The 13,887-nt window shown below is 44.8% G+C and overlaps 1 protein-coding gene across 1 annotated transcript in view; it reads left to right on the top strand.

Moving 5' to 3' along the window:
• Positions 1 to 13,887, top strand: part of Kiaa1324 (KIAA1324 ortholog) — an 81,963-nt gene that overhangs the window by 44,317 nt on the left and 23,759 nt on the right. Inside the window, exons 3-7 of the mRNA XM_031375195.1 lie at positions 851 to 1,043; positions 8,014 to 8,161; positions 8,648 to 8,728; positions 9,151 to 9,256; positions 9,379 to 9,528. Of these exons, the coding sequence (XP_031231055.1) occupies positions 851 to 1,043; positions 8,014 to 8,161; positions 8,648 to 8,728; positions 9,151 to 9,256; positions 9,379 to 9,528 (678 nt within the window). The remainder of the gene's footprint in view (positions 1 to 850; positions 1,044 to 8,013; positions 8,162 to 8,647; positions 8,729 to 9,150; positions 9,257 to 9,378; positions 9,529 to 13,887) is intronic.

The following is a 13,887-nucleotide window of genomic DNA, read 5'->3' as shown; positions in this document are numbered from 1 at the left end:
CTGGATCTTTAAGAATAGCTGAAGCATCTTCAAGGAAACAGGTCATCAGAGATGCATCCCAAAGTCCCCAGCAAAGCTACATCTCTCTCTCTCTCTCTCTCTCTCTCTCTCTCTCTCTCTCTCTCTCTCTCTCTCTCTCTCTCTTTCTCTGTCCCTTCTTTCCCTCCCTCCCTCCCTTCCCCCCTCTCCTAACAGGTCTAGAATTACAGGAAAGTCACCACCTTGCCTGACTTTAAATCCTTTCTTTATAAAATATAGGATTGAGATAGGATCTCTGGGTAGCCTTGCTGTATAGATGAGGCTGATTTTGAGCTCACAGCAATGCCTCTGCTTCCAAATATACTACTTCTTACACACAATGAATTTCACCTCTTGTTGGGCAAATTTCAGCACTGTTAAAATCCTCGCAGCAATTCTTTTTTGTTTGTTTGTTTTATTTTTCAAAACAGGGTTTCTCTGTGTAGTCCTGGCTGTTCTAGAACTCAAGAGATCCACCTGCCATTGCCTCCCCAAGTGCTGGGACTAAGGTGTGTCCCACCACATCCCAGCTGTTCCCAGCAACTCTTAACCACTCAAGTTTGGGGGGCATTAAGGTCTGAAAAGAAAGTTCTTAGTGACAGTCTCTCCGCAGTCTCCTACCTCACCTATGGTAACCACAAATCTGCCCTATGTCTCTATGACTATTCCATACAGATATCACACAAGATGGTCCTTAGCCCAGAACTTTAGTGATCCAGACCCCAAGATCCTGACCCCGAGGTCCCAGCTTTAGATTGCCTTCAGCCCCATCACTCCTCCAGAGACCACAGTGATCTCAGCACCCCTCCCTTGTCCCTGCTTTGCTTTTCAGCTTTCTCTTGCAATGCTGGGGAATTTCTGGATATGAAGGATCAGTCCTGCAAGCCCTGCGCGGAGGGCCGCTACTCCCTCGGCACTGGCATCCGATTTGATGAGTGGGATGAGCTGCCTCACGGCTTTGCCAGTCTCTCGGCCAACTTGGAGGTTGATGACAGCATCTCGGAGTCCACTGAGAACTGCACTTCGTGAGTTTGGGAAACAGCGCACAAGTCTCTCGCAGAAAGGGCCGAGGTGCACTCTGAGTAGTGTTCTGTGGTGCTCCTGAGGCTGGAAGGAGGAGGACGACCCCCTGGAGGCGGGGGTGGGAGAAAGGACTACTGGATATGACCTCTACTTTGACCTAGTCTTACCTAAGCTTACCATTGACAGACATCTGTGAGAAGGAAACATGAAAGCAATAGAGGCAGGTAAACGAAGGACGATAGGCATCTAATGGCTTAACAGGTTTTTTAAAAAGAAGACAAAAAAAAAAAAACCTCACAATTATATTTTCTCTGTGGAATCTTGAGTGACAACATAAACCTCATCTACTTGATTAGAATGCAACGTATAAAGTATTGGTTGTATCACTGCCCTTGGTGCCAAACTTCTAAAACTGGTTTTGCCTGACATGCTGTTGTGGGTTTGGAGAGGTCAGAGTAGGGTGAGAGCTTTGACTTGGGAATGAGATCCTTTAAATTCCTTGAGACCCCATGTCTTAGTTACTTTCTATTGTTGTGAAGAGATGCATTCATTGGAGGCTTGCTTACACTTTCAGAGAAGAAAGCATTCACTGGGGGCTCACTTACAGTTTGAGAGGGTGACTCCACAAAGCAGGCAGGCAAGCATGGCCCTGGAGCAGTATCTGAAATCTCAGTCTCATCCACAAGCAGGAAACTGGGCCTCATGTGGGCTTTTAAACCCTTCTTCTACAAAGCCACACCTCCCAATCCTTCCCAAACAGTTCTACTAATTAGAGATGAAGAACTCAATTATATGAGCCTATTGGGGCCACTCTCATCTGAACCACTACATTTCAGTAAGTGGGAAAGTTCCCAGCTCAGAAGACCTTTGCCCATTGAAAAGCCATGAGATAGGGGTGGGGTAGGGAGTTGTGGTTGGACAACAGACTATATATTTCAGATGTGCCATTTAGAGACTTGGCCCTGTGCTGGATGTATACATGGAAGATTTGTCTTGACCCTACACAGGAGCCCAGTAAAATTGGCATTGTGATTTCCATTGCAGAGTAAAAAACTGGAAGCCCAGTGAGGTTAAGCATTCCACCTTAATTTCCTAGCTTGAACCTGGAGAGATTGGTACTCAAACCCAGTCCCAAGCTTTTTACTGCTCCACACCACCACATTCAAATAACACAATTTATTTGTTTTGTTTATTTGTTTATTTATTTACTTACTTATTTTGGTTGTTCAAGATAGGGTTTCTCTATGTACCCTTGGCTGTCCTGAAATTTGCTGTGTAGACCAGGCTGGCCTCAAACTCTCAGAGATCGATCTGCCTCTGTCTCCTAAGTTCTGGGATTAAAGGTGTGAGCCAGCACACCTGGCAAGTAGTACTGTTAAACATTGTGGTACTGATTAAGTAAGAGTGTATATGTAAAAGTTGTAGCCAGGTGTACGTTGCATATGCCTCTGATCTAGTACTTGGGACGTTGGAGTAAGAGGATAGAGGGTTTCAGGCCGGCCTGGGTGTCTTAGTTAGGGTTTTACTGCTGTGAACAGACACCATGACCAAGGCAACTCTTATAAATGGCAACATTTAATTGGGGCTGGCTTACAGGTTCAGAGGTTCAGTCCATCATCATCAAGGCAGGAAGCGTGACAGCATCTAGGCAGGCATGGTGCAGGAGGAGCTAGCAGAATACTGATTTCCAGGTAGCTAGGAGGGTTTTATAGCCCACACCCACAGTGACACACCCACTCCAACAGGGCCACACCTTCTAATCGTGCCACTCCCTGAACATATACAAACCATCATACCAGGCTACATAGTATAGCCCTGTTTTTAAAACAAAACAAACAAAAAACAAAAAAAAACTACCACCACCACCACCAACAAAAAACCCAAACAAACGAAAAACAAAGGCAGACTGAAGAGATGGCTCAGAACTTAAAAGCATTGAATTGCTCTTCCAGAGGACTAGAGTTAGAATCTCAACACCTACAGAGTGGCTCACAATTGTCTATAACTCTGGTTCTAGGGTATCTAATGCCCTCTCTGGCCTCTGTAGGCAACAGGAATGCATGTGGTACACAAAGATACATGTAAGCGAAACACCATACACATAAAGATACATCGGAAAGAAGTTTTGTTATTTTTGTTTTTGTTTTCATTTGTTTTGGGGTTTATTTTGTTTTGTTTTGAAGACAGGGTTTCTTTGTGTAACCCTGGCTATCCTGGAACTTGCTCTAGAGACCAGGCTGCCCTCAAGCTCAAAGATCTATATGCCTCTGACTCTCAAGTACTTGGATTAAAGGTTTTCATCACCACCAAACCGACAAGAATTTTTTTTTTTTTTTTGGTTTTTCGAGACAGGGTTTCTCTGTATAGTCCTGGCTGTCCTGGAACTCACTCTGTAGACCAGGCTGACCTCGAACTCAGAAATCCGCCTGTCTCTGCCTCCCGAGTGTTGGGATTAAAGGCATGCGCCACTACCACCCGGCAAGAATTTTTAAGAAGAAAGCAAAGACACTTAGTGTGTATAGCTTAGTGGTAGTACACATGCCTGGCATGTCCAAGACTTTGAGTCCAATCCCAGATCCCCAACACTGGTCAAGGAGTTGAGGAGAAGCATCTAGAGCGATGCCTCAGCACTAGAAATCCATCAAACATACTGGGATTGTAGAACGTGAAGTGTCTTCAGCAGGGACAACACCAGCAGACACCAGAAAGCAAACGTGACCCACTTATGAAATCCTTTAACTATTCATCAAACTCAGAGGTATTTATAGCAGATACTGTGGAGTACATCAGCATCAAATGTCTCTTTCAACAAGGGAGTCAAAAATGTTAGGTAGGATGGGGCATTTTGGAAGAATTTGGTTTGTTATGTTTCTCTGTTGATAATAATACTGACTGTTGCCAGGCAGTGGTGGCACATACCTTTAACTCCAGCCCTTGGGAGGCAGAGGGAGGCAGATCTCTGTGAGTTCCAGGCTAGTCTGGTCTGCAGATCAAGTTCTAGGACAGCCAGAGCTACAGAGAAAAACCTTGTCTTGAAAAACAAATAAACCAAAAATACTATTAAGCTTGTGGCAGACACAGGGGGAACCCTTAGTGGCCATTGGTAATGGTTGAGGGTCTCAGACTAGTCTCAGACAAAACAGAAATATCAGAACTGTCTCAACTTGTTCTTTTCTGGAATCACTTTGAGGTCCTTGGGTGCCAGAGCTGGAGACCAGGGGGATTCATTATTATGTAAAACAAGGTTGATTTTTGTCCTCCCAAAATGAACAGGCCAGGCAGGAAGAATTAAAGTATGGCCAGAAGAGGATTCCAGATGGCAAGAAAACTTCAGAGATCACAAGTAATCAAGGAAATGAGACTAAAGCCCAACTAGCCACTAAATGCCCTGTTACATCATATAGCAACACTCCCCACCACATCAGAGGGCAACCATAAAGTCTGTTAATTCTAGATTTGCAGAGGATGTGGAGCAATGGGGACCCTCTTAAACTGCTAGCTGGCATAAATTGATACACATTTTGGGGAACAAGGTATCAGTACCTGGTAATGCTGGGAGTTCCCACACCCTATGAGCCAGCAAGTGCTTGCAGGCACTATGCTCAGACGTGTGTATGGACACAGCAACAAGAGTGTTCACATCGGAATGTGAACAATTATAAAAACCCTGGAAGGAATGCAAACAATTATAAAAACCCTGGAAGCACTCTAAATGTCCAATAGTTGTAAATACATGTGTAAATAAACAGACAAACTAGAACCAAGGAAAGAGTATTAGAGAGCAGGAAAGATGGAAGGAAGGGCTAGGAGTGTATGAGTCAGTGAGAGAGAGTACATATAGAGCACAGATTAGATCTAGGTCCATCCCCACTGTGTGGTGTGTGTGTGTGTGTGTGTGTGTGTGTGTGTGTGTGGTGTGTACCCACACACAGAAAAAGATCTATGTGCATGAGATCTATCTCACACCATTGTATAGAAATCTCTGTCCCAACTAAGTTAGTTTTAGAAAATTAGGAATGATACCATTTACATGGCATTTCAAAACCTTCAAAACACCACGTGGTAAATGGGGCAAGAAATGCTAGAAGAAAGGCAGGGGTTAGCGAAGGTGCGGGGTGGCCTCTGCTGCACTCGACTGCTCTGTTTTGCTCTTAATAATGTTTGTTTATTTATTTATTTATTTATTTATTTATTTATTTTGCTACAGTCACATGAGGTTTATTGGGGATACCGGTACCAGGGTCGATCTCATGACCATGTTGGTCAGAGTTCGACCAATAATGTTTATTTAGTCTTTGATAATTTTATGTACATAACATCTTCCATGCCCATCTCACTCCTTTGGAACCACTCTTCTTCCCAACATGTGAGACAAATATATGCCTCTGTCTCTGTCTCTTTCTGTATAAGACTCGGTTTATTTGGAGTTGTTTTCATGTTCAGAGGCGATTTACCAGAGGCTACACCCATATAACTAACTCCCTCCCATAGCTCCTTAGCTAGGGATAGGCTCCACCTGCCCCACCCTCCTCCACCACATTCCCTGTTGTGGTAGAGAGAGTCATATGGATGCTCCATTCAGAGATGAACAGGCACTTATTCTTAGCCCTTTGACTGGCTGAGTCTCGGCACTGACTTTGCCCATTGCGAAATAGGCTTCTCTGACCAAGGTTGACTGGGAGGTTGGAACAGGCCTCACATCTAATTAGAAATTGTTGGTTCCCCACATAACCTTTCATGCCATTATTGCACCAATTGGGCACACCTCTTTCATGGCAGTTCAGTACTGTAGCATTCTGGGTATATTCTGGGTAATACTACTGATGACTTTTCTCCCCCTACAACCTGGATAGCACTTTCCTGCACTATGAAAGCGATACTGTGTTGGTTTTCTTAAAGCTATGTAGTAGACAGACATATGCTTATTTTACCTATGCATAATTCTTAAATGGTTGACAACATATTAGAACTTTAAGGTAGTTTAGTGGAATTATGGAAATTAAAAATCTCAGGGCATTCTTGCAGAAGCAGATAGAGTCAAGAAAGGCTTTTATTTATTTGGACAGGGTGCCACTATATATCCCTGGTTAACCTGGAATTCACTATGTAGACCAGGCTGTCCTCAAGTTCACAGACTTCACCAGCCTCTGCTTCTGAAGCCCTGGGACTAAAGGTATACATGACTGTGCTTAACACCAGGCTGACTTCTTAACATTAAAGTGGCTCTCTCTCTGTCTCTCTCTGTCTCTCTCTCTTATAAGACTGGAGTAATAATTAAATAAAGAGAATGAGGAAGAAGTTTGTTTGAGGAAGAGGCAAGCCCAGGGGCAGAGAAAGTTTGACATAGGAATTGAGAGAAATCCTACAGGTTTGCCTTATAAAGTATAGGCCAGGAATGTGGGCCCTATCCCAAGAGCAACGGGAAGTCATCACAAGGGTTTAGAGCACTGAAGTGATTTAGTCATGTTTTCCTTCTGGATGTTTCTAACCAGTGTGCAGAGAGGGGTTGGAGAATGCAGGGCCAGACACAAAATGAATTTGAAGGTTATTCAAGAGACAGTGTGGTAGGGAGTGAAGAGTAGCCATTGGGCCAGGTGGATAGAGTGAACCTGAATAGACAAGACTGAACATCTCTGGCTCTCCTGCCATCTCTTCCTGATAAAATGTACACATAGCATTGTAAAGTAGATCTGTCTGTAAAGATAAGTGGGATTATATTGGATGAACTTCTGAGTTCTCGAGGATATGTTTGCTTATGGATTCGAGAACTTTGGGGATAAACAGTTTTGAACTTGAATCCTAGTCTTTTCTTCCTTTCTCTCTCTCTTTCTTTCTTTCTTTCTTTCTTTCTTTCTTTCTTTCTTTCTTTCTTTCTTTCTTTCTCCCTTTTTCCTTTTCTTTTTCTTTTTTTCGAGACAGGGTTTCTCCGTGTAGCCCTGGCTGTCCTGGAACTCACTTTGTAGACTAGGCTGGCTTCGAACTCAGAAATGTGCCTGCCTCTGCCTCCCAAGTGCTGGGATTAAAGGCATGCACCACTACCGCCCCGCTGAATCCTAGTCTTTTCAATGAAAGGCTTCCTGATGTTGGCCAAGGTGCCTCAGTTTTCTCATCTATCAAACAGTCCTCCCTCTTACTGATGAGCAAAAAACGTGAAGATGAAGCATGCAGTGCAATAGCTGGTTGATGTATATAGCTTCCTGACTTAACCTGCCATCTGCCTCCAGTCCAGTTTTATGAAGCGTGGAGGCACACCCAACTGTCTTCCTCTTATAGGTTGTGCCCTAGCCCCTTGATCTACCTCAGAGTACCCGTTGTTGCTACTCTTCCCTGAGCATGCTCAGATCTTTCTTGGTTACTATTTTATTACTGTGAAGCAATACCACGACCAAGGCAACGTTTTGAAACAAGGTTTCTCTGTGTAGCCTTGTCTGTCTTAGAACTAGCTCTGTAGACCATGCTGGTCTCAAAATCACCGAGATCCACCTGCCTCTGCCTCAGCACTGCCAGAGTGCTGAGATTAAAGTTGTGCACCACCATCACACACCCAAGGCAACTCTTAAAAGAAGGCATTTAATTGGGGCTTGGTTAGGCCTTGACCATCATGGTGGAAAGCTGGCAGGTATGACACTGGGACAGTCACTGAGAGCTTTATATCCTGATCGGAAGCCTAGATAGAGGTGGTGTGGGGGGACTGGCCGGCTGTGGGCCACCCCCAGTGACACACCTCCTCCAACAAAGCCATACCTCCTAATCCTTCCCAAGCAGTTTCGCTAACTGGAGACCAAGTTTCAAATCTGTGTGCTTCTGGGGGCCTTGTTCATTCAAACCACAAGGAACAAGTTTCAGCTTTTGACTCCTAAGTCTGGAGGTTCCCCCCAGAAATCCTAACAAGAGGACACGGAGCCTAACACATGGCATGAAGCTTTGTGGGGGTATACTGCTGTCATAGCACTTGTCCCTGCTCTTTCACAGGTCCAAGTGGGTTCCCCGGGGAGACTACATCGCCTCCAACACAGATGAATGCACAGCCACACTGATGTACGCCGTCAACCTAAAGCAGTCTGGCACAGTTAACTTTGAGTACTACTACCCAGACTCCAGCATCATCTTTGAGTTTTTTGTAAGCTCCCAGGTGGGAGGGAGGGAAGAGAGGGTTGGGGAAAAGGTCAAGGTTCCCGGAGGCTCAGATTCATTTTGTAGGAATCAATCACAAGTGTAGCCATGTTTGGGATTTTTTTTTTTGTTTTGTTTTGTTTTCCCTCTAGAGAAAACTGTGAGCAAAATGAGCTGAGGCCTGGGGATCTGAGGAGAAAAGACAACAGGCAAAGGACACTGATGGGGAGGGCAGAGCCTGTGAAATTCCTAGGTGTTTCATCCCGTTCAGACTTGTTATGACAAGCAAGGGGCTGAGTTGCAAATTATTTCTCTGAGGTCAATGTTCAGCCATTACCGTGTGTAGCTTACTTGTTTTCAGTTTGGGCCTGGAGGGAACTGGCTGCCCCTCTCCTGTGAGAACAGTGCTGTAGAACATCACACAGTATGGAGTAATAAGGCCCTCCTTTCCTCAGGAAGCTGAACCCCTTCTCTCCAACCCCTTCTGCCTCAGGTCCAGAATGACCAGTGCCAGCCCAATGCTGATGACTCGAGGTGGATGAAAACGACGGAGAAAGGATGGGAGTTCCACAGTGTGAGTATCACACCAGCTGTCCCCGCCATCCAGTGGAGGGGCCAAGGGCCCTAACAGAGAGATTCTACTCTAGGGCCTGTGGAGGGGGCAGTCTGAGACATGTGTGATTCCTCTCTTCGTAGTTGATAGATCATGCTGTACAGTGGCCAGTTTGCCCCCAGGAGCCAGAGCTTTCCAGCTTGGAGGCTGTGTTTTCTGGAAAAACCACAGAAGAATGAACAAATGCCAGTCTCCCTTACGGCCAGTCCCCTCTGGTCCTGTTCTGATCTCTCCATAAGAGATGCTTATAGTGTATCCGATGCAAGGATCATATGTGGAGAGTCAGGGAAGAGTGGGAGAGGGTTAGAAAGACAGCTACAAAAGGCAAATTAGCAGTGCCCATTTTTGTGATGAATTAACACCTACCTTATGCCTTTCTTAAGGTTGAGCTAAATAGAGGCAATAATGTCCTCTATTGGAGAACCACAGCTTTCTCAGTGTGGTCCAAAGTGTCTAAGCCTGTGCTTGTTAGAAACATCGCCATAACAGGTACAGAAAACGGCTTGGATCTGGGGTCTGCTGCTGGCTTCTAGGGGAGGATGGGCGTTGGTCCCAGGGCCTTGGTGTCTGGGGTCAAACCTTGATTGTCTATACTATTCTTTTCTTCCTAGGGGTGGCTTACACCTCCGAGTGTTTCCCCTGCAAGCCTGGCACGTACGCTGCTAAGCAGGGTTCCCCTTTCTGCAAGCTTTGTCCAGCCAACTCTTACTCAAATAAAGGAGAAACTTCTTGCCATCCCTGTGACGAGGACAAATACTCAGGTGATGTTTTTGAGGGTAGGATGTTGGGGGGAGGATTGGGGTACCAGTGAACACACAAAGGAAACCAAGAGGCCCATCCTATTGGCCACCCCAAAGATGATAATTCTCTGTTGCTGTTGTTGTTGTTGTTATTGTTTGGTACTGGCTTTACCCTCGGTGTGTACGTGGCAGAGGTTTAGAGGCTGGCTTTTGTTTTGATTTTTGTTTACGTGTTTGTTTTTTGAGACAGGGTCATCCTGTGTAGCCCTGGCTGCCCGGCACTCACTCTGTAGATCAGGCTGGCCCCAAACACACAGAGATCCATTGCATCTGCCTCCTGAACACAGGAGGTAAAGGTACATGCCACCAGGCCCAACTTGACTTTGAATTTCTGCTCCCTCTGTCTTTACCTCCTAAGTGCTGAGATTATAGGCAAATGCCATCATGCCTGATAGTTTAAAAACAAAACAAAACAAAAAACAAAAAGAAAACTATTACCATACTTAATCTATAAGAACCAAGAGGCTGTATTGACAAAGCACAAACTTTTCAAATTTATTTTCCATAACAAATAGTAATTACATATGTATTGATGAACCAGGCTACCTCCATTCTGGGCTTAAAAGCCATCTTGTAATAAAGACAACAGGAATGATGACTTCATTCCCATTTATGATTAAATCTCTGTTTCTCTAAGACTGGGCTGTGCCCCGCCTGTGACCTTAACTACATGGTTCTCTTCTTGCTTGTTGCAGGAATGGCAATCTTACCTTTGTTTCAGGAGGTTCTTACTTATCACCACCTTGTAACCCTACCTTTATTTCAAAAAGCTATTATGACCACCTTGTTATGTTCTGCTCTGGGAACCCCACCTCACCTATAGGCCAAATCCCCCATTTGGAAACCTCCTATCCGTGAGCTTTAAAAACCCTTATCTGGCTCATGTCCAATGCCAATCTCTTGAACCCTGCCTTAGTGGGGGAGTCAGCTCATGTACACAATTTAAAAAAAAAGTTTGTTTTAATTAATTTGGCCACAATGTATACAATTTAAAAAAAAAAAAGGTTGTTTTAATTAATTTGGCCACAATGATCTGGGACAGTGGTCTTTCTCCTTAAATCTTTGGGGTTAACAGAACGTATGAGATACAGTGTGATATTTCAATACAAACCTACCTTGTAGACTGGTCAGACCAGGCTACAAGCATAACCATTTTGTTGTTGTTGTTGTTAAGACAAGTCTCAATGCTCTAAAGGAAACTGGAGAGACACCTCCACAAACACTCTGATGTGAACAATGGGACCGGAGTGATGGCTCAGTGGTGACAAGTGTGTGCTGCTCTTGCAGATAATCTGAGTTGGGTTTCACCCATGTGGGGTGGCTCACACCTGCCTGTAACTCCAGCTCTAGGGAACCTGACTCCCTATTCTTCTGGCCTCCGTGGACACTGCACTCACATACACAAACCCAACCACAAACTTAAAATTTTTAAAGTTTTTTTTTTGTTGTTGTTGTTGTTTGTTTTGTTTTGTTTTTTAAAAGAAGGAAAAAACAAGACCTGGTCATTTAAAAACTTGAGAAAATACCTTTGTAAGAGAGGTAGTCACCAAAGAGTGCTACTCAGATAGCCCGGTGATGGGTACCAGGTCTAGACCTCAGAGTAGGCTGTGAAACAAGCAAGGAAAGAGGAGAGTTCTGCTCTGCCCTCTCCCTCGGAACCCTCATCACGACCCTCTCTTCCCCCTCTTATACAGAAGCATGTACAACCCAGTGCAAGGCCCGTGTGTATAGGCCCACACCCCTGTAGATTTTCCCATGTGTCACACAGGTGTTAAGACGTGTGGTCGTTAACCCAGGACCAGCCATTGACCCGTGGCTTGCTTCTACACTCCTAATACAAAAGCCCTATTTTTCTACCCTGATGTTGCCAAATGTGGGTAGTTTTTCAGCCAGACAAGAAAGTTTAGCTCTGGGAGGAAGTTTCTAACCGAACATCTAAATTCCTGTTTTTCCACTTTAATCCTTATGCCTCTCCCCTGCTTCACCTCTTATCAATGGTGGCCTTTGTTAGTCTCTCTTTGGCTCCATTTCTAACTCTGCAACTGTGTAAGGGTTTGAATGACAAGGTGGTTGGAGAAAAACCGTGTTTCGGTCAATGCTGTATAAACCGATTTCTATCCAAGAGTTGTCATGAAATTGTTAATCAAGAAGCTGAATTCATAGAGCTATTCTTCCGTCACCAATTTCTCAATCCGCCCCTTTGACCCAACCTCATCAACTTTCAGTGCTAAGAAAATCACATTTATTGGAGATGTAACTCTTTTAAGGGGAGAGGCTGGGAAAGATGCAAAGAGTCAGAGAAGAACCTAGCACGGAATGAACACAAAGACAGTGACAGAAGACCAGTTCACACACACACACTCACACACACACTCACACACACACTCTCACATACACACATACACACACACTCTCACATACACACATACACACACACACATACACACACACACACACACCCACACATACCCACACACACACACTCACACACACTCTCTCACATACACACATACACACACACACACTCACACACACTCTCTCACATACACACATACACACACACACACTCACACACACACACATACCCACACACACACACTCACACACACACTCACACACACACACACTCACACACACACATATACACACACACTCTCACACACACACATACACACACACCCACACACTCACACACACATACACACACACTCACACACCCACTCACACCCACACCCACTCACACTCACACCCACACACACTCTCACTCACACACACACACTCACACACACACACACACACACACACACAGAGTGTCTACGAGGACTGACTGGCCTTGCTGCTACAGCCAGAGTTGGTGCCTGTCCTCCAGGTTGAACCAAAAAGGAGAAATCTGCCTTATGTGGACACGCAAATGTAGGAACTCTCCGTGGTGCAATAGGGATCAATGGGGGCAGAGAAGGAAATGTGGTTGATCTTCCTGGGAAAGGGGGGCAAGCCTTCACTGGCTGAGATCTTTCAAGGTGAACTTTCATGGGGACAAGATATTTGGGGTGGAAACACTATAAGCCAAATTAGAAGGCTCATGGGGCAATTTAGCATGATGGCTCACACGAGCCCCTTCGTGCTGTTAAATGCTAACAGTCCGTTTCCTAACAGAAGCACATACAGTTCAGAGCCAGGACTCCAGAACACACTCACGAGGTTCAGATCTCAGCCTCACCCCTCATTAGATGTGACATCTGGAGCACGTTGCTTGCTCATGCTGCAGTTTCTACACGAGATCTTAGTGAGGCCTGAGAAGCAACTGTGCCTCGATCGATGTCTTCACCTCTAAAATATTCGTGATAATGGTCACGTCCACCTCACACTGTTACCATGAGCAGGAAAGGACCCAGAAATGGGCCTGGTGTTTTGTAATTGCTTTTTGTTGTTGTTGTTGTTCATTTTGTTTTGTTTTTTGAGACGGGTTTTTCTATGTAGTCCTGGCTGTTCCAGAACTCACTCTGTAGACCAGGCTGGTCTCGAACTAGAGATCTACCTGCCCCTGCCTCCTGAGTGCTGTGTAATCATTGTTTTAAAAAATGTTTCTTGCTAGGCAGTGGTGGCGCACGCCTTTAATCCCAGCACTTGGGAGGCAGAGGCAGGTGGATTTTTGAGTTTGAGGCCAGCCTGGTCTACAGAGTGAGTTCCAGGGCAGCCAGGGCTACACAGAGAAACCCTGTCTCGAAAAAACCAAAAAAAAAAAAAAAAAAAAAAAAAAAAAAAAAAAAAAAAAAAAAAAAAAAAAATATATATATATATATATATATATTTCTTGCAGTGTTGGGGATAGATCCCAGAACCTTGCTCGTGTTAGGCAAGTTCTCCTCTGCAGAGCTCCAGCTCTAGCCCAAGCACTAATTATTATTATAATTATTTGTTTAATTGTGTGTGGGGGGGGGACTATGCATGAACATGTGTGCATGAGAACAACTTGCAGGAAGGAGTCAGGTTGTCAGGCTTGGTGGCAAGGACCTTTACCCACTGAGCCACCCTGCTTGCCTCATCCCTCAGCATTAGTTTTATTAATTCATTTTTTTTATGAAGGCCTGTTCAGATACCCCTTTACAGAATGAAAATGTTCTCGGTACAGTTTACAATAATAGGTCAGTTGTGTAGATGTTTACACTCAATACAACATTATCTCATGTATGACTCAAAGCATGGTGTGGGAGTGAGCTCTCCATTTACAAATGAAAGGTAAGCTCAGAGAGGCCCAAGGGCCAGCCTGCCCAGAGTCTGAGCTGTTGTGAGCTGTGCCCTTGTGTGTATGGGGGGGGG

This window comes from Mastomys coucha, unplaced genomic scaffold (assembly GCF_008632895.1).
Source record: "Mastomys coucha isolate ucsf_1 unplaced genomic scaffold, UCSF_Mcou_1 pScaffold16, whole genome shotgun sequence".
NCBI classification, from domain to species: domain Eukaryota; kingdom Metazoa; phylum Chordata; class Mammalia; order Rodentia; family Muridae; genus Mastomys; species Mastomys coucha.
Note: the sequence above shows the minus strand (reverse complement) of the source record. Positions and strands in the feature narration are given on the sequence as shown.